Source organism: Ornithodoros turicata, chromosome 6, assembly GCF_037126465.1.
Source record: "Ornithodoros turicata isolate Travis chromosome 6, ASM3712646v1, whole genome shotgun sequence".
NCBI classification, from domain to species: domain Eukaryota; kingdom Metazoa; phylum Arthropoda; class Arachnida; order Ixodida; family Argasidae; genus Ornithodoros; species Ornithodoros turicata.
In genome coordinates this window covers 16,439,116-16,462,646 of record NC_088206.1, presented here as the reverse complement: position 1 = coordinate 16,462,646, position 23,531 = coordinate 16,439,116, and the positions used below count along the sequence as shown (strand labels likewise).

General features: G+C 46.0%; 4 protein-coding genes across 6 annotated transcripts in view; all 4 read left to right on the top strand.

The window, feature by feature from the left end:
* Nucleotides 1–23,010, top strand: part of LOC135399274 (D-amino-acid oxidase-like) — a 75,049-nt gene extending 52,039 nt beyond the window's left edge. Inside the window, exon 12 of the mRNA XM_064631112.1 lies at nucleotides 22,998–23,010. The gene's annotated coding sequence lies outside the window, so the exon portion shown is untranslated. The remainder of the gene's footprint in view (nucleotides 1–22,997) is intronic.
* On the top strand, nucleotides 97–5,938 carry LOC135399270 (uncharacterized). Its single transcript, XM_064631106.1, has 8 exons — nucleotides 97–441; nucleotides 984–1,148; nucleotides 1,239–1,411; nucleotides 1,482–1,643; nucleotides 1,702–1,866; nucleotides 1,922–2,035; nucleotides 2,121–2,261; nucleotides 3,114–5,938. Exons 1-8 carry the CDS (start codon nucleotides 290–292, stop codon nucleotides 3,335–3,337), a joined length of 1,296 nt encoding a protein of 431 aa, XP_064487176.1. The 5' UTR covers nucleotides 97–289; the 3' UTR covers nucleotides 3,338–5,938.
* Nucleotides 6,663–12,828, top strand: LOC135399269 (uncharacterized). Its single transcript, XM_064631105.1, has 8 exons — nucleotides 6,663–7,330; nucleotides 8,263–8,427; nucleotides 9,204–9,376; nucleotides 9,453–9,614; nucleotides 10,566–10,730; nucleotides 10,795–10,896; nucleotides 11,774–11,911; nucleotides 12,484–12,828. The coding sequence occupies exons 1-8, from the start codon at nucleotides 7,137–7,139 to the stop codon at nucleotides 12,702–12,704; spliced, it is 1,320 nt and encodes a 439-aa protein (XP_064487175.1). The 5' UTR covers nucleotides 6,663–7,136; the 3' UTR covers nucleotides 12,705–12,828.
* Nucleotides 17,357–22,753, top strand: LOC135399271 (uncharacterized). 3 transcript variants are annotated; one of them, XM_064631107.1, is made up of 8 exons: nucleotides 17,359–17,797; nucleotides 18,191–18,355; nucleotides 18,934–19,106; nucleotides 19,195–19,356; nucleotides 20,767–20,931; nucleotides 20,997–21,098; nucleotides 21,203–21,340; nucleotides 22,426–22,753. In XM_064631107.1, exons 1-8 carry the CDS (start codon nucleotides 17,631–17,633, stop codon nucleotides 22,644–22,646), a joined length of 1,293 nt encoding a protein of 430 aa, XP_064487177.1. In that variant the 5' UTR covers nucleotides 17,359–17,630; the 3' UTR covers nucleotides 22,647–22,753. The 3 variants fall into 3 exon arrangements, with proteins under 3 accessions (XP_064487178.1, XP_064487179.1, XP_064487177.1); XM_064631108.1 differs by lacking the exon at nucleotides 19,195–19,356 and having other exon boundaries at nucleotides 17,357–17,797; XM_064631109.1 differs by lacking the exon at nucleotides 22,426–22,753 and having other exon boundaries at nucleotides 17,358–17,797; nucleotides 21,157–21,235.
* Nucleotides 23,011–23,531: the final 521 nt, after the last annotated feature.

Below are 23,531 nucleotides of genomic sequence, written 5' to 3'. Positions count from 1 at the left end.
GTACCTCTGTCTGAGCCTTTTTGAATGCACCGCCAAAAACGACAGAAAAATAAATTAAAAGCACCTCCTGCTAGCTGCTGCCACCTCTATGGCGTCTGGCGAACTAACAGCCATAAATTTCCCGAGTGATTGTTGATCTGGTTTCGAGTGCTTGCTTATCTCTTATCGTCACTGAAATGAATGAGCACAATGTAGGAAACCCATGATGAGTAGCGTTTCCTGTTGCGGCACGGCACCGAAGCAGGGAAGCACCAAAGGAGAATAAGGAAAAGGATCAAGTAAATGGGAGATGGCCGAAGATGTCTCAGCCTTTCCGCCGTCGTACAGTGAAGCCACCCGACAGCACGCGTCGCTTGGCGGTGGTTTGACTTTTGTGGACTTTCTGCCTTACTGCATTAGTTCAGGAGGACTTTTCAGCACACCAACGTTCGAGCCTTTTAGGTGGGACACCCCTCTGTCCTCAAATTTCATCCCGTTCTTGTGTGGTATAGCGCGCAAGCTCTAGCTGTCAAAAAGTCATGTTCGTGCGTTTCTGTGTTTTGGACATGTTGATATGACTAAGCAAATGTCAAACGAACGCTTAATTTTGAGTTCTGAGCCATTTCTGCTTAGCGAGAATCAAGGAGACAAGCAAAGAAAGAAAGAGATTGGCAGAATGTCTTGCGTTCTGTAGAACCAGCTGCAGTTGAGCACGGAATCTATGACGCTGAGGCGCCAATTGGTGTGTGTGTGTGGGGGGGGGGGGGGGGGGCTTTAGAACCCCCTTCCCCGGATCTTTCTGGGGGGTGGGGGAAAGGAGGGCACGCCCCCTCTGCCCCCTCCAGCAGATTGGAAACTCTTCACCTATGTAATGACTGTTCTCATAGAGAGGAAGTTAATTTAGGTTTCCAGCTTAGCCAACAAGATGGTTTCAACATTCATTTGAGTTTACAGCTTGTTAGTAGTCAGTCCACAGTGTTTTGAGAATAACTTATAACCCGCAGGGTTCTTATAAACCGTGCAAATGAATGGCTCAAAGAAAACCCCTCGTGGGAGGTCAAGACATGCGAGAGCGTTGAGTTCAAGACCTCGTCTGAAGTGGTCAATACCGAGCGGATGACATACTACGAGTACGGGGAGCAGAGCACACGATATGTGAGATGCCTTAGGTGAGCCTATGTCAAATTTGCTTGTGTGTTAGAATTTACATCGCATTGTTACGCTTTTCGCATTGAGACTGTCACTTCGATGGGTTCCAGGTTGTGGCTTGTGCCTCGTTTGGATCAGAGTCGCCCACCGCAGCAGATTGAATATTGTAATTTGATTCCGCAGCAGACGGGGCACACTGGCTTGTTTGGAATGCCCACGTTTGAGACACTCCACGAAGTTCTCGAACGGTATAATTTTCAGGTCCGCTATCAGCCTGCTCCAGGTGGGTTTGGTAGACCCGGATTAGTTAAATATGTTCCAATCTGATGACACGAGACTTTCTATTGACTTAGGAAGGGTCCTTGCAGTTGAGACGCAGGAGATGAAGATACCGAGCTATTCAAACTTTGATCCCGATCGCTCTTACTGGTCGGAGCATGGGGGACGAAACCGACATTTTCTTTTTGTGATAAGAGTGTTCTTTGAAGTTGGTACAAGTGGAAACGAGGAGATAGGTAAGATCATTTTTTAATCATCTACGATTTAAAGACAACATGGACCAACTATATCCAGGAGCTGCGGACTTTGTTCCGAAATGCACTTCGACTGGAGGCCTATTCTCATTCCCACGGTACGAGCCCTTTTCCAACGTGGTCGCACGGTCGTCGCAGTGGTGCTCACAGCAAGCATCTCTGCGATTCTGCAACGCGCAGTCGCTCGAGATCAAGCTCAAGTCAGGTAAACCTACAGATGACTTGTGAGCACGTGTTGCAATGCCGAACACGTTCCGCAGGCGCGACAGTCGACACGCAGCGCATGTCCTTCACGGAGCACGCGGAACGCTCGACGTTCTACGTGCGGGTCCTTCGGGTCGCATACACCAAGGAGCCCGTACCAACGGCTGAAGGTAGGCAGCCAATCGTTGTAGCACTTTTTACGGTTCTGCATGCAAAGACTGGGTGCTAGAAGATGTGGTCAACCTACTTTTCTAGGTGTGCTGCCACCCAGCCCACCGCTTCATCTGCAGTGCAAGACATTCATCCCGCTGCAGCTGACAAGGGGGTTCTTTGTACCTGAATTTGAGTCACTGTCCGCAACAAAGAAACGTGTCGAAGCGTGGATTAGGGCAACAGGTTAGTTGAGGGTCTTTCTGTCACACTACGATGAGTCTGACAGAATTTGAGCAGAAACGTAGCCAATCGCTTGGTCCTTGTGAATTTCAGGATGAGATAATGTGTTTTCTTTTTGATTTTACGTTTACTAGTGCAGCTGATGATGTCAGTAGTATTACTGTACGTCAGCTTGGTCCACAATGGAAGCTATGCAAAATACTACGACCGACTTCCTTGCCTGTTTAAGCTTCTCAAAGTGAACACAAGGTGGCTCTTTCATTTTGCATGGCGTCTATTAGATCTCGGTACTTAATCATACCCTCATAAATTGATGCGTCATCTTTTTTTCTTTTCAATAAGGATTCAAAATGTGTTTTTGCAAGTAACAGTCAAAAGTTTTTTTTGTTTCTTTTAAGGGGGAATCACTTCTTCGCAAGACAATAGAGAAAGTTTCTTCGCACAGCACTCAGAAACGGCATGAAATATCGTCAAAACAGAAGTACTGGCGTGTTCTCCTTGTATTACCCTTGTCAATTGTAGAATTCCAGGACTATCCGTTGATTTGTATTGAGCCCGAATTCGCAAATAATTTAGTGTTCGACACTCTATCGAGATGGCAGCACATGTTCAAGACGCACCAAACTTTAATTTATTAAAAATCAACGGCTCAACCTTGTCCTCTAAAAAATACGCCATTGACTAGAGAAAAGCTAAGAGAACACGCAGTACGAATGTTATGATGATCGTTTAGAGCGTTCATGTGTCTTGTGCGAACGAAAATCGCCCATAGATTTCTGAAGAAGTGATTCCGCCTTAACTCTTGACAACCACCTCACCACAACTTATTTGAACTCCTTGTATGTTTTTTTAAAGGGGCTCGTGTACTGAGCTGCGAAACAGCCGCCATGCGCCTTTTTGCGAACGGCAAAGCACTGACCAGCATCGAGAGCAGTTTCACATACAACAACGGGAATCGAAACGAATACTGGATCTTCATCCTGCGCCTGTATCTTGACGGAACATATCAGGAGCCTCCGACGGGTGAACTGCCTCCACTGCCAGAAGTACGCGATGTCGGGTGCTGCAACCTCATCTGAGCGTGGGCTGCTCTCAAAAGGGAAGACACACAGCAAGACCCGTGACTTTGCAGCATGTGACACACTGTTGATGTATGGTGGAACTGATGCCTGATGCTGGTACTCCCAAGGACGCTGCACAAACCATGAATGCAATACATGTATATCTCGAAGGGGCACTAAAGTGCAAAATTTCTCCTTAACGGAACGAAAGATAACGGTTACCTTGACAGTAATTCAAAAGGAACGGCAATCATCCCCGATGAGTAGAGCCTGAACTTGGGCAGAGAAGAAACAGGACACGCGGATGAGAGTTTAAAAATTCACCCCTTGCATTATTCATGACTTGAACGCAAGGGAAATCACAATTTGCACTTTCCCTCTTCTGCCCTTCTCAAGCAGCATCAGGGATTTTCCCAGCACCCCCAACAACCCTGAAATACCGGCCAGAAAGGTCAAAAACACCGCAAAAGCAGCGGATATGACACAACCGAAGAATCCTGCTCCTTTTGTACGGCAGTCAAGGTAACGGCGTCTTTCGTTCGGCGGGGATAAATTTCCGCCACTTTAGTGCCCCCGCGATCATCGTCACAATACTGTGTACGCTCTGCCGTTGTGAAGACTTAATGTTGAAGACACTGTATTTTTTCAAGGTGCATAGTGAACAGAATCTTTAGTGAACAGTGAATGTGAGTGAACGTACCACCGGAAGCTTTTGTGGCGAGGTGTCATTCGGAGCAGTACTGACCGGATCACAAGAACCTTGCGGACATTGTGTGAATACTAGTGCAAGGACTCCCGAGGGATCGCCTTCTTTGTACAGACGGCCGCATACTGCCAGGTCTTTTCTGTTAGAGCACAAAATAATGGCAGTCGAGCAGACCTAAGAATGGCTTGTCAGGTGGTGTGTGAATTAGTATTATTAACAGCGGGAAGCCGTCGACCTCCGTTTATCTGGCACTAGCCGTTTCCGGAGAAGATGTCCTGACATCTGAAACTCTCCATCTTGTTTTGAGCGAAATTGTTAACTGTTGCTCACGATGTTTACTTCAGAAACATTATTCATTCGTTTAAAAAAAATGTCTGAGCCAATCTCAGTGCACATAGAGTATTCCCAATGCTGGGTTCCTCCTCTCACCGGATTAATGGTTATCAACAGCGTTAACAGCTTCATCCCTAGTGCTAGTGTCATCTTGTTGGTCAGTGTTGACGCACGCCAGAACTGTGGTGTCGTCCACAGCTGTTGAACTTAGCTTCTGCATTCAAGAACGCAGCTCTGCAAGTACGCAGCTTAGCGTAGCCTGCAGTGCCAACACCAACTAGACAGAGAGAGCCTGCTTGCTTGTCCATGCGACGCAACAGTTAAGACTCAGCAAATCAGTGTTTTCAACGGCGGCAGCCAATCACGAACGTGCTTTCAGCGGTTGTGGCCATGGAGATGAACCACCGTCATCTGCAAGTTTGTGATTGAACGGCCCTGTGTACTAAATGGGAAAACTTGGAAATTAAGCGCAAAACGGTCTTAATCTTTCTGAAAACTGATTTTCTGGGAAGTGCCTTGCAGTTTTTGTCTAAATACTTAGGCCTACGGGTTCCGGGTGAGCTGCAGTCATTTGCGGGTTCTTGAGTTCGCAGAACGGAGAATCGCGGTAGCAAACGAATTCCGACTATTAATGTCCATGTAGCGAACAAGGGAGAGGAGGCAATAAGCAGGCCTTCTGTATATAGGTGGTGTTGGCAGTGCACTGGACTAGTGAATATGCAGCACAATGGGAAAGAGGGAGCTTCCTGGAAACCGGAATTTTTTTTTCCAGACCCAAAAGCTCGAGCTTGGACAGACGAAGACAAATTTGGCGGACTGAAATTTGTCCCCGTGTTTCTTTTCTGGATAGCACTGAATGCAGATAAGTGATTCCCAGATAAACGTTGGCCAACTGTAGTCTATAATCGTTTCTCATCAATATATGAGTATTGCACGAGCATACGTCGCATCCCTTTCAATATGTTATGGGAACAGCCGGGGGGGAAGAGCCGCCGATATCTGGAACAGTCTCTGTTCCAAATATCGGCCGCTCTAGTCCTGAGGCTGTTCCTTTAACACTTCTGCACCAGTTCGCTGGATTTGCTACCCTTCTACCCATTTCAATAGTAGGCCTTTTGAGCATTGTCGTCTGCTTGCCTACGTCTGCCGTCTACCTGCCATGCCATCCTTACGGTTAATGTGACAATAGACATCGACTTCATATATGGCCACTTCCGCTCATTGAACAGTAAAGGAGAAGCTCTACTATGAACCAGTTGTTGCTTTACGAAAACCACTGCAATCAAAACTGCGAGAGGAGCATTCATGCTCGATGTGAATACACAACTGTTGGGGCTCCGCATATTTATTGAGGTTGCACACCGCTGTTCATACGTAATTGTTTAGTTTAACTTAATACATTGATGTACCAAACTCTACCCAAATTTTATCGAAACCCTCTTAGTTTTGCTCAGTAAGCAAATATTTATTTCGCTGGTCAAATATGTTATAAATATTGAAGTGTTTTTATGACCTATGTTGTGCTGAAGCAGCAGGGAAGAGTTTCCTAGAATGAAAATAATGACAGTTTCCACTCGTTATGTGCTACTTGTCTCTCTCTCTCTCTCTTTTCTTTTTTCCATATACATAACAATTTTGTCATACTATGTCCATGTACACTTTGGACCAGCTGCTAGACTGTGTTGCAACTTCCTGACTAAAAGCGCTGAAAAGCAGACATAAGAAGGCAGACGACACTTTTTGGTGTCCTCCAGAAGTTGCCACTGGAGACCCCCATTAGCGACGAACTGGCACTGCCTCCATCCAGATAGCTTACACGTGTAAGGATTGTAATTACCAAGGTCATTCGGCGGCTGCCGCAATCTCTGGGTGTGGCGTGCGCGTGCGAGAGAGACGGAAATACAGGGGTACGCGTTTAACTTGCGGACAGTCTGTCTCGGGAACGCGAGAAGCTAGGACGCCGATCGAGGTGTCGTTGGAAAGCGCTCGAGAGGTCCGACCTGGCCCTTAAGCGATAACGGCTTCAACGGCAATAACAAAAATTTCATAAATTGGCAAAGTTGAAATATCAAAATTTTGCCAGAATGGCGGCGTATATGAAACTAAAATATGATCAGAATCGAAGGAAACGGCAATCATAAGAAAGGGCGCGGCTCAAGAGGAACCCAAGAAGCCCCCAGTCCAGCACCGAGCGATCGAGAAAGCTACGGGAGCGCTGAAAAGGATCAGCGGCAGAGGCGAATTCGACTGCCGGCGCAGTACAGAGAGCCCTTCTGTAAATATATGCTTGCTTTGGCTTTTGCTGTAGAAGCTCAAGCTGAATTTTCATTGCTGTCTTTGTAGTATGTGTGTGTAGACTGCATGCATTTAAGCAAGCGCATGAGGATTCCATGCACACAATTTGAAAAGCTGTGTGAGCATGAAGAAATTAGGGTACATAGAGGATGTGCTTCATCCAAAAATGTACCCAATATATTCTGCGACTGTCAACGTCAAATTTACCGCGAGACGCACAGCGTCGCGCGCATCATTGGAGAGATTCGTGAATCTCGCGCGAGGAGGCGTGATGAGAGGGAAACGGATGGGAGAGGAACGGAATGGGACTGGCGGATTTCAGGTTTCTATGGGAACTGGTAACCTTGTCACGAGTCCTTGCGTGAACTCATCACCTGGCTTGACTCATTTTTGAGTGCCAGAGCAAGGAAGACGTTCATTGAGAACGTGTGAACCCAGCCAACAAGTGTTTCGAACGACGAACTACTGTCTACTGTCGTCTGCATGGCGTTCAAAGTGGAAGGACCGTCTGCTCCGTACGATGCATCTAATGCACCTATGAATCCACCGTTTCCACCGTCCTACAACGATGTAACTGTGCAACACTCTTCGCTTGGCGGTGGACTAACTTTCGTCGATTTTCTTCCGCCATGCATCCAGTCCGGGATTTTCAAGCCCACGAAGTTTGAGCCTTTTAGGTGTGCATGCTCAAACTCATGTTGCTGTCCCCCTCGACGTGTGCGCGATGTGTGCTGAGGTTTAAACGGATCCTCAAGTGGGCAAAATTAATTGTCTATAATTGTCCGTCAAATCGTGTCGGCAGCCTGTGATGTGCCAGCCAACGAGAATGGGAGACAGAGCTGGTGGTGAAAACGCTTTACAGTGCCAGAATAGGACGGCCTTAAATTCCTATGTGCATTTACACCACGTAAAGTTCGAGCAAAATGATGCGGACGCTCAATTAATTTTTTTTCTGTACAGGCACGCAGGGCCGGTGAAAAATTTCGGGCCCCTAGGAAGTGTCACGCACGGGGCCCATTCTCACGTCACGATAACACAGTTCAAGTAAGGCCTTGGGTCCCGCGGGCCCCTGAATTGGCTCGGGCACCGAGGTGCACGATGCCCAGCCGCCCCACGCTCTCGCCCGCCCTGCAGGCAGCTTGGCTTGCAGCAACCACTTGATGAGTCCTCCTAGCATACGAAGTTTGTGACACTCTTTCTTGTCACTTTTTATTTTGTTACTTCTTCCAATGACACCCCAACACTGGCTTTTCCAGCCATTTTGTTTATCACGATCCATATGTGCTTGATATGCACATTCACAGATGCAGATCAGTTTGTTAATTAATCAATCAAGATTTTGAAGTATAACTATGTGGTCTCCACTTCAACAGCATTCGAACACTGCAGAAAGATTACGAGCTTGGCTTCCCCAATATGAAATTGCATAAATAATGACTGGAGTTTGAGAAATCGCATAATTGGAGATATCTTTATAAGGATTCATATAAATTCATCTGATGATAGAAAATAGTTTATAAAATGTGCGATATCCAGGTATACAGAAACAGGATAATGCTCTGGTGGAATTTGTGTGCACTTTATAAAGTTCATGTCTGTCTCTACCCAGGTGCCTGATCACCTATGCAAACGGATGGCTGCAACACAACCCGTCCTGGGAAGTTAAGACATGCGAGAGCGTGGAATTCAAGGCAGGTTCCTCCGGACCAAAGGTTGAACAAATGAGTTACTTAGAATATGGAGAAACTACGACACAGTTCATGAGATGCCTGAGGCAAGCTAAGTTATTAAAAGTCTAATATATACAAGGGAGCATCCCGGAGGAAGTTATGACTGACCACTAAAAAAAAAAAAAAGAAAGAAAGAAAAAAAGAAAACATGAAAACATTTTATTTCCACCGGGTTCCACATGTCCTAATCTACATTTCTACACAGTGCCCACCATTACTATGGGCTTCAAGATTTTGCATACCCACATAATAGCATTGTTTTTATCTTCTCTTTTCTCTTTGAGAAACACAATGTCGTCTGTACTCACAGACGGTCCTTAGAGCTGTCCCTTCGACCGCATGTGGCAAATACGCAAGGTGCGCCTGTCGCTGTATTGGCTTAAGCATTTTAAATAAGAAGAAAGATGCATCAACGCAATCTGTCATCACCACCAATGGACAAATTCACTAGCACGCGTCCCACCACAATCTGGCAGCGCCGATATTTGCAAATGGAACTTGCTTTCTGGATTCGCCTCGTACACTTTACGAAACACAGCACGATTACTCTATATTGCTTAGAATTTGAAGTACACTTACTACTATGAAGAAGGTTCTGTTAGTACATATCCCTAAAGCAGCTGCGACAACTGGAGAATCGAAGTTGTTAAATGAACTTCCATTGAAAGTACGACTTGTGTTTGTGTGTGTGGGACCTGTCTCGTTTTTTGGTTGTCGTTGCTACTTTAGGTACTTACTACTACGACCACATTTTCCTAGAGAAGTGATTTTGATGAGTTTAATAATAGGCATGCAACGGGAGGATTTTTTTAAAATGCAGATTATGGATAGTGCCTCGCTGTGATCAGAGTCGCCCGCCACAGCAGCTCGATTACATAAACTTGGTACCACAAGAGGTTGGTAGTGGAGGCCTGTTTTCCGCGCCCAAGTATGAAACGCTTCATCAGATGATCGACCGCTACAACAGTGAGGCTCGATTCCGTCCTGCTCCTGGTGAGCGTACAGAAGACGATCGGGGAGGGGTGTGTGTGCTTCACTCCTCTTTACTTGATGCTTTCCCACCTTACAGGACGTATATTGGCAGTTGAATCTCAGGAAATGAAAGCGACCGGAATGTTTAGGTTTGACCCTGATAGATCCTTCTGGTTTGAGAACGGGTCCGGACAAAAGCGTTTCCTTTTCGTCATCCGTCTTTTCTTTGAAGTAGGGTCCTACCCCTCGGAAGCAGTGGGTAAGGCTGTTCACTTTTTTTGCTAATGTTTTTGAATATGCACATGGTTCCCACTTTTCCTTGAAACCCTCGAGTACCCTGGAATTTGAAAATACCGTTTCAATGGTCTGGAAAGCCCTGAAATTTTAGCTATTTTGGGGAAATATTGATGCCCTGGTGAAAAACTACGTTCTACATCCCAGACAAAGTGACGGCTAGCATTGAAAGACCCTCGAATTTTTCTTCCAAAATTAAGTGGGAACCTTGTATGAAGATAACTTGCAATACCGCATAAATACTATATTTATTTAAATCTCTACTGTCGTATGTATTCTAGTGTGCTTGTAAAAGTTGAAGAAACAAACAGCTTCTTCAATTAACTCTATCAGTGATTTATCGAGATGCCGCTTACCCATCACCGCCTCAACACTCCCCTGTAGGGGGTGCACAAAAAATATGTCGGCAATGATTACAGGACGTTGTTAAAACTTGAACGTGACTATAACGTTGATCACCACCACTACGCCCCGTTACCCCACTACACTCTTAAAATGAACTTCACCGCATAGCACAGTCCTAGCGAACCATAATCTCAAATGATATCGTTATCTACCCTGATTTGTTCAAAATGGGAGGCGTACGCCTCTTTTGTGATAATTATGAACAGGATAAGTGTCACAAAAAAGGCGTACAGCTCCCATTTTTTAACTAATCAGGGCAGATAACGATATCATTCGAAATGATGGTTCGCTAGGAACGTGCTGTGCGGTGAAGTTCATTTCTAAGAACGTACAGATAGCTAGTGTTAGAGTCCACCTGCTCTGCCACGCTTCTATGAAGTGACCATGCATTGAAGCTAACTTGGCAGCGGTCACTGACGAAAGACAGGTGAAGCATGTTTCAAACAGATCATTAATAGTATGTAATAATGGAATATTTGCTGTTAGAGTGTACATGCTATTGTCTTTGCAGGAGCAGCAGACTTTGTTCCAGATGAAATCGAACCAGGAGGTTGCTGCTATTTACCCACATTGGGGAATTTTTCCAGTGTACTAGCAAAAGCGTCGCAGTGGTGTGCCCAGCAATCGGGCGTCCGCTTTTGTAATGCACAGTCACTGGAAATAAAGCTTCACTTAGGTATCAGGATTGCAGCCAATTTAGAAGCGCCTATGAAATTATGCGCGTTTCCTTTTTTTTCCAGGAAAGGAAGTTGATACTCAGCAGCTTTCATATACAGAGCACGCTGACGTATCAACCAGGTACATCCGTGTGCTCCGCGTTGCATACACGAAGCCCTCAGAAGGTAATAATGGTACACCACCAGCAAATGTTCTTAAAAGGGGCACTAAAATGTAAAAACAAGTTCACTTCAAATTATAAAGGGATTTGCCTCAGGACGAGAGCCGCCGATATTTCGAACAGATACTGTTCTTCTTCTGGGCAGTCTACACGTCTCGGGGGTTTGGGGTCTACCCGTCTACACTCCAAATTACGTTACACGCTACGTTAATTTTTTGTACGTGTTATCATAATTCAAAATTTTGGTGCCGTTACGAAGCTATAAGATCAAAATTATACTGGACTCTTTCTTGCTTCGGCTCTAAGCAGTGAACGTCGTTTCAGCTCATGCATCGGTGTTTTTAGTTCATACTGCGCGAGCAACGCCATGGAGCAGTCCCGGTGAAAAACATAGCGCGTGTTGCGAAGCGAATTGGCGCCGCTGTCCGAAGGACGTGAAGATAAATGTTGTCGCTGGAACATTCGCGAGAACTGTTGTGGGCTACAATTCAGTGAACCGGTATTCAAATATGCAGCAGTGTGCTTCATGCCACATATACGGAACACTACGATGGGACCCGTTCCAAATACACACGCCCACGATAGGTATACGCGCGCTCCTCCTGCTGTCTGATTGGATGCCGCCACTCTTTGCCTCCTGGGGATACCATTCGTTGCCGCCAGAGACGGCTCTGTCTTCATTGTGTTTTTCTTCTAAACAGTAGCACTGTGTGAACTATTTTTTTTAAAAATTGTATTAATTGAAACATGGACTTTCATTTGAGAGAGCAAGTTGTTTGTGCATTTGAGTGCCCCTTTAATATGCTGGAACTAGCTGTGCCTTTGCATTTTTGAATGTTGTGAATTTGTCCACAATACTAATGCAGGATATATGCGTGCAGGATATTTCGCGGAAGTTCCGAGACTCAACCTACAGTGTAAAACGTTTGTCCCGGTCCAACTCGTGCGAGGATCACGAACAGACTTCGAAACTCTGACCGAGACCAAAAGGCGCGTCGAGGCCTGGGTTCGAATGACAGGTGATCACATTGCAAACTAATTATCTAATTATATAATTAAATTGGTAATTTTTGTGGTATATTTCTCAAGGATTTTGTATATGTGATACATGCATATACTGTAATGGTGCGCAAAATATGCTTGTACAACATTGGAGGCAGTACCAGCGTCTTTTTTGCACGTCCGGGTTACAAATGGGAAATATGTGCCCCCCCACAGTATTCTTTCACAGGTGTCTTTTTTGCGCCCCTTTAGGCGGGCTCGGGGGTGGCACAATTTTCGCCTTCCCTCTCCTCCTCAAGAAGGCCGACACTGCAGAGCGGGCTCTCATTGGTCTCCTCAAACGATTCGTCCAATCACTGTGGGAGAACGTTTGAGGAGGCCAATCAGAGACCGCTCTGCATTGTCGCGCTCCTTGAGAAGAGGAGGGAAAGTGGAAATTGTGATTTCTTTCGCTCATAAATCATGAATGACTCAACCAGTGAATCCCGTCCCTTCTGTGTCAGTATCAAGGTAACAGCATATTTCATCAAGCAAGGAGAAACATTTACACCTTAGTGCCAGCAGTGAAAATAGTGCACGTTTTTGGCAGGAGCACGAGTGCTGAGCTGCGAGACCCCGGCAATGCGTCTGTCGTGGGGGTCAAACTTTTTGGACAAGCTCGACAGTGGATCCACGGTCAACCGTGCAGAACGATCTGAATACTGGATTTTTGTGATTCGCCTCTATCTCGACGGGTTCTACCAAGAGCCACCAGCAGCAGAGATGCCTCCGATACCTCCATTGCAGGAACAATCTTGCGGAATACTCTGAATGTTTGCATTGGCAGTCACGTTTCTACAGTGCTTTGTGTACTCTGCTTTTGATCTGTGTGGAGCTCACATACGTCTATGTTCCGTGTCATAAACTGGGTGTGCTTCAGTGCCTTGTAACTGTGGATCTGAATATGGTGTCTTTTTTTGCGTAGCAATATTTTAGACACACGATTTTCAGTTTGCACGATGCATAAACCTCTCACAGATAAAGGGTAAGCCTTTCTTCTGTGTGCGCATACAGTTGCTCTTTCAAAAGTAATTCCTTCACTTCGTTATACTCCTTCTTTGTTTTGGATAGCTCTATCCATCTTTCCCAGTAGTTGTCCAAACGCGCAATATATTGAGCTACTGTTTCTCCTTCCTTAGGGCAGAATCACGAAACTTCTCGCGGAAGCCGTCTTCGGTTAATCTGAACCGTTGTAGTAACGCCTGCTTCACGTTGCAGTAATCAACACAGTCGGTAGGAGCCATTCGGCTGTACACGGATAACGCCTCGCCCGTCAAACAAAGGCTCAGAGCGCTTGCCCATTGATCTCTGGCCCAATTTTGTCCTTCCGCTACTTTTTCAAACCTTATCAGGTATATGCGTCCAGGTCGTCCTTCCGTTCATCGAAAGGTGGCAGCAACTTATGGGGACTTAGCCCATGGAATGTCGCGGAATTTAGGGGTGTTCTGTTATTATCCACTCCCAGACTTTGACCATTTCCGGCCCTCAACAGAAGTAGCTCCTTCTCTTTATCGAGTTGAAGAAGTTCTAGCTGTTTCAATCTTTCAGCAGCTTCGTCGGCTTCTGTTTTTCTTCTTTCACGCTCTCTCTCACGCTCTGTCTTAACCCATTCTTGAAGTTCTTTCCCCTCCAAACCGAGGTTTTTTCCGAGAGTAATTAGTTTATCCGTTATATCTGTTTCCATTTTGGGAGTCTGTATACGCGCACACAAGCCTCAGCTCAAACACTCGACACCTCTTCTTTCCCTGTTACTGTGTGTGGACAGCCCGTCCTGTCGCGGACGCCAGAAATTTGTCACGGAAACCAGGTGTGCCGTATAATGGCCTCACAATCTCACTGGGTCTGCTTCGCGATCGCTATCCAAGTGGGTTTTCACCTCCGTCGTTAGATCGGGAGGGCAGGCTTGCTTCCACTGGCAAAAGCTAAATGCAGCCACAGTGTCCAATGAATCACCGTTCTGACACAGAAGAAGTGGGCGGGCTGTCCGCGGGTCAAAAGACATGCGCTCGGGAGCGACACAACAGTAACTAACAAGGAGAGTCGAGGTGTCGGCAACAATAACAGGTTTACTCTGCACATAAATTCCTAGTATCGTTAAGCAATCAATAACAACAGGGTGACTAATGCAAGGATTCTAATAACAGTTACGGTTGACAGTAAAAATTAAATGTCCAAAGTTGCGGGTGGCGGACAACAAATCAAAGTCTTATCTGTTCGGTGATGTGCAGTGGTTGTCTTCGGAGGTTCCTTGGGGCGAGTGCTGATGCTTGCCGACGACGTCTTGATCGATGAACACAGGTGGGCACTTCACTTCACTCCTCTAACAAACACAAGCTGGATCGTACTGAAAACTAAGTTAAACTTCAGAAATAAAATCAACGGAACTCTGAGTGGGGTTGATGCTGGGGCGTCCGACTTCTGGCTACATCTTCTACCGACTGCCTCGCGTAGAGCCTTCGACTTGGTTTTGTAGGGCTCTTCCAGAGATTATCTTTCTTCTCTTTTTTTTTTTCCCCTTGGATTGCTTTGTTAGCACCCTTTTAGGTTTCAGTGATAGGCAGTTACTAATGGCTTCTAGAGGGCATTTGCAATCAGACGGGCCATCCCATACAGCATCTAGTAGTACTTCCGTGCTTTCGTCACGGTAGAGACAGTCCCACTTTAGGTAATTGCAGTCAGGAATAATACTCTTCTCAAACACATATCCATTGAACAGGTGGTTGCACTTTGCTAGCACTCATGGGTTTTAAAATCGTGGCCCGTGTCTAATCAGGTATATGAGTGGAAAAAGTCAACAGTCATCCCCACTTTGACGAGTTTACACGGAAGGATTAACATTTGGGTGTGGAAGTCTGAAGCTAAAGAGGATGAACGAAAGATGCTATAATCTCTCCCTGAGACACAATGGCGCGCAGGAGATCGTCGAAGGTCGATGGGGCGCAGGTGGACTGGGAAAGTAAAATGCCTGATTCCGTCACACACAATCACAAGGCGTGTGTCCAGTCGTCCATCATCCACGAGTCGTCCTCATTCTCCTCTTCATGGTACCGACGCGGACCTCAACCGCATGCACGCTCCGCATCTGAGGGGGGAGTGATGTGGTGGCTCGTGGACGACGACGAGGTGTCTCTGCTGCCACGCGCTACTGGGCCTGCAGCCAGTTCTACCGGCACCGTCCTAGCGTGAGGCCACGTCCGTCTGCCCGCTGGGACATACCATCATCGCCGGTCAGGACTCTCATGTAGAGGAACACCATCTCCTCTACAACGGGTTATGAGCTGTAGTAACCCAAAGTTGCAAACACCTCGCTCTCTGCCACTCTAAGGATCACACTGGTTGTGTAACGGTACATGCGAGATCGAATACATGCACACAAAAATAGATCTGGATGCTTTATCCTTTGCAACATAACCGCCACCATGAGCGTCATCAGTGAACTCTATAACCACCTTACACATATAGGTACTACATATATCACTGCGCCGTAAAATTATTCATCCTTCCTTCTTCCACAATTATTTTTCCGATGTGAGTTTTCCTGGTATGAGTTGTTCTGGCATGGCTTGTCCCGACATGACTTGTCCTGGTACAAGCTGGGTGGTCGCCGCAGCTTGGTATGCTGAGGGTAGAGTGAAAAAAAAGAAAGGTGAAAGAGGGAGGGGAAATATGATGGTGGTATCGCAGAGGGGGGTATGTGCAGTCCCTCTTGCTCTGAGACTCAGATGTGTATTGCCATCAAGCAGGAGAACTAGTCCCACAGAACTGCCCACAAGAGAAAACATGCGGGCATCTCACGGACGAACTCATTGGAATATGCTTGCTGTACCAACGGTAACTGCCAGGATGATTTGCGACACTACTTCACGACTGCATTAATTAATAAAACATCCGGCATACGAAACAGCCGACAAAAGGTAACGGATGAAAGTGTCTCTGAATAAGACCGGAGCTGGCAGAGCTCGCTTCCCCACTTTTTTGTTTTCTTTTTTCTTTCCAAGTGAACGAAGTACAAATGAGCATATATACTGTTGCTGATATCGTTATTGGTATGTAACAGCAAGATATTAAGTATGTATTGTAAGTATGCTGGTATCCGGCAGGGCCGGCGAGAGAAATTACGGGCCCCTGGGGTGGGTCATGCCCGGGACCCCTCCTCACGTCTCGGTAACACAGTCCAAGTATTTCTTCTTGATATGATTACGACAGTCCTTGGGTCGTGCGACCCCTGAAGTGGCCCGGGCCCTTGGACGCCATCCCCTACTGCCCCACACTCTCACCGGCCCTGCGTCACCAGTGCCCTGATAGTACCAAACCTCAGGACTTCTTTCGAGGACGTCCTTTATAGTTATTCGGCTAGGGTTCTCAAAGCAAACTTGTAGAAGATATCTGCTGAGCCTGACGTTCCCTTCCTATAACTACGTACTTTCATTTGGGACATTTTTCGCCATGTGCAAACTCTTACTCTCCGCGTACATCTTGTATTCTTCCTGCCGTCTATCTTGCTGCGTGCCTTCCCAATCTGAAGAACGCCGACTCGTGAAATGAATTTTATTGTGGAAAATAACGGTTCTGAGGTTGAAACACACAACAGACAAACACAAGCCTCAAGGTGCCTATATAAGAACATGAAGAATTGAAAAGTGTTAGTCGTCGAAAAAGCTAAACAGCGGCGGGATGTGAACCACGTACCTCTCGATTTCCGGTCAAGTGCGCTGACCTATTACTCTACGCTGCCATTTTATTCATTGCAGAACACGCCACTGCCATGTGCAATTGCATGCCATATTGCAGGTCGCAGCAGAAAAAGAAAAACTGAAGAGGGCGGAGCACAGGATCAGGAGCGGACCCAGACCCGCGCTTTTGTGTGTGTGTGTGTGTGTGGGGTTCATTGTCGAAGCACGTATAATTGGGGAGGAGAGAGGAGGAATATGTAACCCAGATTGACGAAATTGGTGTATATCTCTGTGTGTGCGTGGACAACTATGGCATGCAGTTCCCCCACCACCACTCCACCACCGCTGTAATAACTGTCACCTGTTCCCGGAGCTTGAAGAAGACGAATGATTCATGGAATGCATCCCACGAACTTTATAATGCCCTGCAAGCGAACATTTGTACTGGATTCAAACCCTATTGGTCACATGACCAGTTCGGAACAAACAGTTATTATTAGCCATCCACACTTCTCCCCTTCCACTCCGTGAGCGTTTTCCACAGTTTTCGAATATCGTACGAACAGTTGTCCGTCTTGCGGCATGTCTGAGACTGAAGAACGTCTTTTTTTATTATTTATTATTATTTTTTTTTAAGGAGGGGAGGAGGAGGAGTGTCGTTCTTTTTTTTTTTTTTTTTTTTACGGGGCCATATTCCGAGTTTACTGTCGAGCAAGGTGACGCAAATATTTGGGCTCCCGTTTATTTGAAATTTGCCGCGAAACGTACAGCGTCGCGCGCGCCACTGGAGAGAGGTTATCTGGCACGCGCGCGCGCGGCGCCAGGATGGGGACGCGCGGCGCAGGGAAACGGATTGAGGCAAGTGGGGAGGAACTGGTAACCTTGTCACGATCCGGATGAACTCATCGCATGGCTTGTCTCATATCTGAGTGCCTGTCCGGAGCAAGTCCATAGAGCCACCGCGAACGTGTGAAGTCAGCCAGCAAGTGTTTCGCCCCGGACTGTCGTCTGCGTGGCGTTCAAAATGGAAGAACCGTATGATGTACCCGTGGATCCACAATACCCACCGTCCTACAACGATGTTACCGTGCAACACTCTTCGCTTGGCGGTGGACTAACTTTCGTTGATTTTCTACCGCCATGCATCCGGTCCTGGACGCTTTTCAAGCCCATGAAGTTTGAAGGTTTTAGGTTTGCATGTTACTTTTCCCCTTCGACTACGCGCTTTGTGTTTTAAGCGGATCCTCACGTGGGCAAGGTTGTCCATTGTTGTTTGAATTGTCCATATGGTGTCGATATAACCTGCGATGTGCCAGCCAACAAGAATGGGAGACGCCTATGCCCCACACAGTGGTGGTGATGGTCATGGTGGTGGCTGGGATGTTCCCAGCTCCCCCAGATGTCCCCCACCTCCCAAATCTTGCAACAACCCCCAAAAATACCGGCGAGAAAAGTCAAATATGTCACAATTGAGAGCAGCAGATAGCAGTTAGTCTAGAAAATGCGCTATATCTAGATACAGGAACAGGATAGTGTTCTTGTGGAATTTGTGTGCATACGAAGTTCATGCCTGTCTCTACCCAGGTGCCTGATCACCAGTGCAAATGAATGGCTGCGACACAACCCCTCCTGGGAAGTTAAGACATGCGAGAGCGTGGAATTCAAGGCAGGTTCCTCCGGACCAAAGGTTGAAAAAATGTCTTACTTGGAATATGGAGAAAGGGCCACACACTTCATGAGATGCCTGAGGCAAGCTGAGTTATTAAAAGTCGGGTATATATGCGAAGGGGCATCCAGAAAGAAGTTCCGACTGGCTACAAAAAAAAAAAAAAAAAAACACAAAAATTTGTTTTCAAAACATTTTATTTCGACCAAGTTCCACGTGTCCTAAACTACATTTCTATACAGTTTCCACCGTTACTGAAGGCTTCAAGTTTTTACATACCCCAATTGTTTCTATCTTCTCTTTTGTCTTTGAGAAACACAATGTCGTCTGTACTCACAAACTGTCCGAGAGCTGCCCTTCAACTGCACAAAGCAAGTACAAGAGGCGGCAGTTCACTGCATTGACTTAAACATTTGAACTACAGCTGTAATTTGAACTATGAAGAAAGAGCATAGTAGTCTGGTAGTGCCAGTATTTGCAAACGGAACTTGCTTTCTGGATGCGTCTCGTACATTTGATCAAACGCAGCATGATCACTCTAGCTTTCTAGCTTCTTGCTTTTTGAATGACACTTGCTACATATAACCACTTTCCCCCCAGAGAAGTGATTTCCATGAATTTAGTAATAGGCAATGTACCACAGGAGGATTCTTTTATGCAGATTATGGATCGTGCCTCGCTGTGATCAGAGTCGCCCGCCACAGCAGCTCGATTACATAAACTTGGTACCACAGGAGGTTGACAGCGGAGGCCTGTTTTCCACGCCCAAGTACGAAATGCTTCACCAGATGATTGACCGTTACAACAGCGTAGTTCGATTCCGTCCTCCTCCTGGTGAGCATAGAAGACGTTCCGGGGTGTGTGTGTGTGTGTGTGTGCGTGTGCATCACTCCTCTTTACTTGATGCTTTCCCACCTTACAGGACGTATATTGGCAGTTGAGTCTCAGGAAATGAAAGCGACCGGAAAGTCCAAGTTTGACCCCGATAGATCTTACTGGTATGAGGGCGGGGCAGCAGGAAAGCGTTTCCTTTTTGTCGTTCGTCTTTTCTTTGAAGTAGGGTACTGCCCCTCCGAAGCAGTGGGTAAGGCTGCTTACTTTATCTACGATATAGTCTGGGTTTGTCGGCAATACAGAATGGAAAAAAAAGTATGTTTGTACAGGTTGAAGAGACAAACAGCTTCTACAACTTGAATAGTGATTTATCGAGATGTCCCTTACCCACCACCACCTCAGTACCACCACCCTGTAGGGGGGAGGGTGCAAAAACATCAGGGGCCAATGATACATAAAGCCATTAAAATTTGAATGTGACTGTAGTGATGATGCCCCCAACACCACTACGCCACATTGCCCCGTTACAGCTGGCTGTTGTTAGCGCCCACCTGTTTTGCCATGCTTCTGTGAAGTGACCATGCATTGAAGCTAGCTGAAGTTAACTTAGCACTGGTCACTGACGAAAGACAGATGAAGTACGTTTCGAAAAGTTTTGGGTGGCTAGACTGGTAACCAGTAGAATCTGGACCAGAGAGAGTCTGGGGCTGGGACCAGTAGAGTATGGACTGACATGAAAATACATTGCATGAAATCAGGTGTGGTCACGATGACCACGGGCTTGACATTTCAAGCAGATATGTAATAGCTGAAGCACAGATTTTCATGCAAATGCATGTTTCTTTTTTCTCGACGTGGTTTCGTATCTGGACGATGAAAAAACACTTTTGGTTGTGGTTCCATTAGTGGTGTTCCATGTTGTATATAAACGCATGTTTGGTATGTTACGGCATATTCCGCATGAAAATGCACACATAGTGCACTATCTATTTCTTCAGATTTCCAGATGGACAGCTTTTTCTTGTTTTCGTTCAAGGTTTTGCTGCCTTGGGAAGGCTTTGGCTCCCCTTTTGCAAGAATTTCGGTCAAAATCGGATATTTTTTATGTTTCTGTGGGATGTGGTGCTCAGCCCCCTACCTGGCTTCTCCGCTGCGTGAAATACTACCCCAAAAATTTACAGCGGCATTCAAGGCTTCTGCCTGGTGTCGGAGTGTGTTTGCTGTGCGTCCTATAGCCGATGGCCCGTACTTAGCCTTCACCACTTTCTTTACTCTTACGCAGAAAGAAAGAAAGGTGGTATATTTGCATTGTAATCTGATCGGTGGTGCAGTGCAAGAAGCAAAGCCTCCAGCTGCATGATTTATATCTGTGATGCAAGTTCTCTGTTGTGTGTTCCTCAACAAAGGCTGCTTTATTTAGCCATATGTGCTCCCTAATACAATGCTCAAATTTTGTCAAGTATGCACTAGATGCATTGCCTTCATACCAAGAACTGTGAAAAACATTGCATACATTCACTGTTTTTACTGGATATTTAAAAGATTTTACGGGCATACTAGTTGCGTGCATATTTTGCGAGTTTTTAGCGCGCATTTATCCGCACTCAGGAATAACAAAATACGTATCTGGTTTTAGGTGTACGTGGTATTGTCTTTGCAGGAGTTGCAGACTTTGTTCCAGAAGAAATCGAACCAGAAGATTGCTGCTGGTCCCCCATATTCGAGAATTTTTCCAATGTACTAGCGAAAGCGTCCCAGTGGTGCGCCGAGCAATCGGGCATCCGCTTTTGTAACGCACAGTCACTGGAAATAAAACTCCACTCAGGTATCACAGTTGTAGCCAATTTAGAAGCACCTACTAAATTATACGCTCCTTTCCTTTTTTTCCAGGAAATGATGTCGATACTCAGCAGCTTTCATATTCAGAGCGCAGTAACGCGATAACCAGGTACATCCGTGTGCTCCGTGTTGCATACACGAAGCCTTTAGAAGGTAACAATGATACACCGATGGCGAATAATGTTCAGAGGTGTGCCTTTGCTTTTTTCAGTGTTGTGAATTCATCTACGATAGTAATGCAGGGTAAACGCATGCAGGATATTTCGCGGAAGTTCCGAGGCTCAACCTACAGTGTAAGACGTTTGTCCCGGTCCAACTGGTGCGAGGATCACGAACAGACTTCGAAACGCTGGCCGAGACCAAAATGCGCGTCGAGGCCTGGGTTCGAATAACAGGTGACCACATTGCAAACTAAGTATCTGACTATATATTTGGACTAGTAATTTTCGTGGACTATTTCTCAAGGATTTTGTATGTAAGGTGTTTGTAATGGTCCGCAAAATATGCGTGCACAACACTACAGGGGTACTTGTGCATTTCTAATTTAGTTTGATTATGAATGTAAAGTGCAGCTCTGCATGAAAGGAAGGCTGGTTCCTTCTACCTGCTTGTTGGTTCGTTCTGAGGCAAAATTATGCAGAGGAATAATTCAGCTGTGGCCATCTAAGATTCGGTAAAGTGAAGAAGATAAGTCACTTAACAATCAAATGCGGGAAAACGGAAAATTAAAAAAAAAAGTACAAAAGTTTAAAGTGTGGCAAAATGCTGCGAAACATTTTGCAGTTTCGACGTGTTGGTTATTTGCCTTGCAAACGATAGTTTTGGTACGCGTATGATGTTGCTGTTTATAAGTGTTTCACGTTAAGTGTTTGCAGCACTGTATCCTTGGGGACCTCAGTGGAGTAACAATTCGAATAAATGCTAACGAGCTGTTGTAGTGCATGAGGCAATTAAATGCAGGAGGACAAACACAACACAAGCCTCACTGTGTGTTCTGTGTGTGCATGTTACATATAGGGGTGTCACTTCACCAGCAAGTTAGACACTTTGAGACAGTAACAGTGCTCTGTATCAGAGGCAGGGATTTTCCTAGCTCCCCCCCCAAATTACCTCTGAAAGTCTGTTGCGTTGTTCATGATTTATGAGTCAAAGAACCCACAATTTATGCCTTCTCTCTCCTCAGTGAAGTCGACAATGCATTGGTCTCCTCAAACATTTCGTCCAATCATTGTTGGAGGTCGTTTGAGTAGACCAATCAGAGACCTCTCTGCATTTTCGTGCTCCTTGAGAATGGTGGGGGAAAAAGCAAAAACTGCGATTTCTTTTGCTCATAAATTACGAACGACACACAATCGTTTAATCCCGTCAGGTACCGGCACCTCTCGGAGGAGAAATTTTTGTGCTTTAGTGCCCATTTAAATGGTCCTCTGACCTGCACTATTTAAGCAGAAGCGATGAAAATAGTACACATCTTTGGCAGGAGCACGAGTGCTGAGCTGCGAGACACCGGCAATGCGTCTGTCATGGGGGAAACACTTTTTGGACAAGCTCGACAGCGGTTCCACAGTCAACCACGGAAAACGAGCTGAAGACTGGATCTTTGTGATCCGCCTCCACATCGACGGTTTCTACCAAGATCCACCAGCAGGGGAGATGCCTCCGATACCTCCATTGCAGGAAGAATGTTGTGGAATACTGTGAACTTTCGCATTTGACAGTCGCGTTTCTACAATGCTTGGTCTGCTCTGCTTTTGTTCTGTGATGAGCTCACACTTCAATGTTCCATATCATAAACGGGGTGTGTTTCAGTGCTTTGTAGTTACATATGGACCTGAGTGATGTTGCCTCGTCTTTGCGGAGCAATATCGGACACGCGATTTTCATTTCGCTCGAGGCATAAAACAAACAATCCTTCCCTCCCTAATGGAGAGAGAAAACGAAAAGCGGACGGCAAGGATTCAGAAGCATTAGTGCAGCAAAAGCCTATTGGAATGGTTTCAATAGTTTTAATGGTGAGGGACTTTTAGGAGTTCATTTTAATTACATCATTCTTGTTTTTTTTTGTCTTTACGTGTACAGAGCATACAAAGCACCAAAATTGGTGCATTCTTTTTGAAAGAAAAGTGCTGCACCAGTTCTTAACCAGTTGCACCGACGCAACACCACCGGCTCCTAAAAAGAATGAGGAAGTGCAGGCGTGCAGACCTTCTTGTCTCCCACAGGGCATTTTCTTGTGTGCGGTAGCATGGCGTGTTGTAGCCTGTTCTCTTCCGCTTTTGTTTGTGCTTTTTTTGTACTAACAATTCGTAAGCGGTTACGTGAAATTAGTAGAGCTCCCTATGGCTCACGGGGTGCTTCCAGTGCGGTCACGCCTTTAACGTATCAGCTGCTCTGACCGCTGTCCCGCATGTGGAGCTTCCAAAACGGCGGAGCGTGTCCTTTTGCGATACCACACCGCTACACAGCAAGGGGTGTTCTCGACCTCTATCGGTTTGTAAACAAATGACGTCATACTTTTCGACAGCGCCACCAATTTGGTAGACTTGAACTATATATACCAGGGAAAGGTAACGGAATCTTTTTTGT

Coding starts and splice junctions, on each gene's coding strand:
- LOC135399270 (XM_064631106.1), top strand. CDS start 290: ATGGCCGAAGATGTCTCAGCCTTTCCGCCGTCGTACAGTGAAGCCACC. Junction 1,644..1,701: donor AAGTGGAAACGAGGAGATAG/GTAAGATCATTT, acceptor AACTATATCCAG/GAGCTGCGGACTTTGTTCCG. Junction 2,036..2,120: donor GCCCGTACCAACGGCTGAAG/GTAGGCAGCCAA, acceptor CTACTTTTCTAG/GTGTGCTGCCACCCAGCCCA.
- LOC135399269 (XM_064631105.1), top strand. CDS start 7,137: ATGGCGTTCAAAGTGGAAGGACCGTCTGCTCCGTACGATGCATCTAAT. Junction 7,331..8,262: donor ACGAAGTTTGAGCCTTTTAG/GTGTGCATGCTC, acceptor GTCTCTACCCAG/GTGCCTGATCACCTATGCAA. Junction 9,615..10,565: donor CTACCCCTCGGAAGCAGTGG/GTAAGGCTGTTC, acceptor TTGTCTTTGCAG/GAGCAGCAGACTTTGTTCCA.
- LOC135399271 (XM_064631107.1), top strand. CDS start 17,631: ATGGAAGAACCGTATGATGTACCCGTGGATCCACAATACCCACCGTCC. Junction 19,107..19,194: donor TCGATTCCGTCCTCCTCCTG/GTGAGCATAGAA, acceptor CCCACCTTACAG/GACGTATATTGGCAGTTGAG. Junction 21,341..22,425: donor GGCCTGGGTTCGAATAACAG/GTGACCACATTG, acceptor CATCTTTGGCAG/GAGCACGAGTGCTGAGCTGC.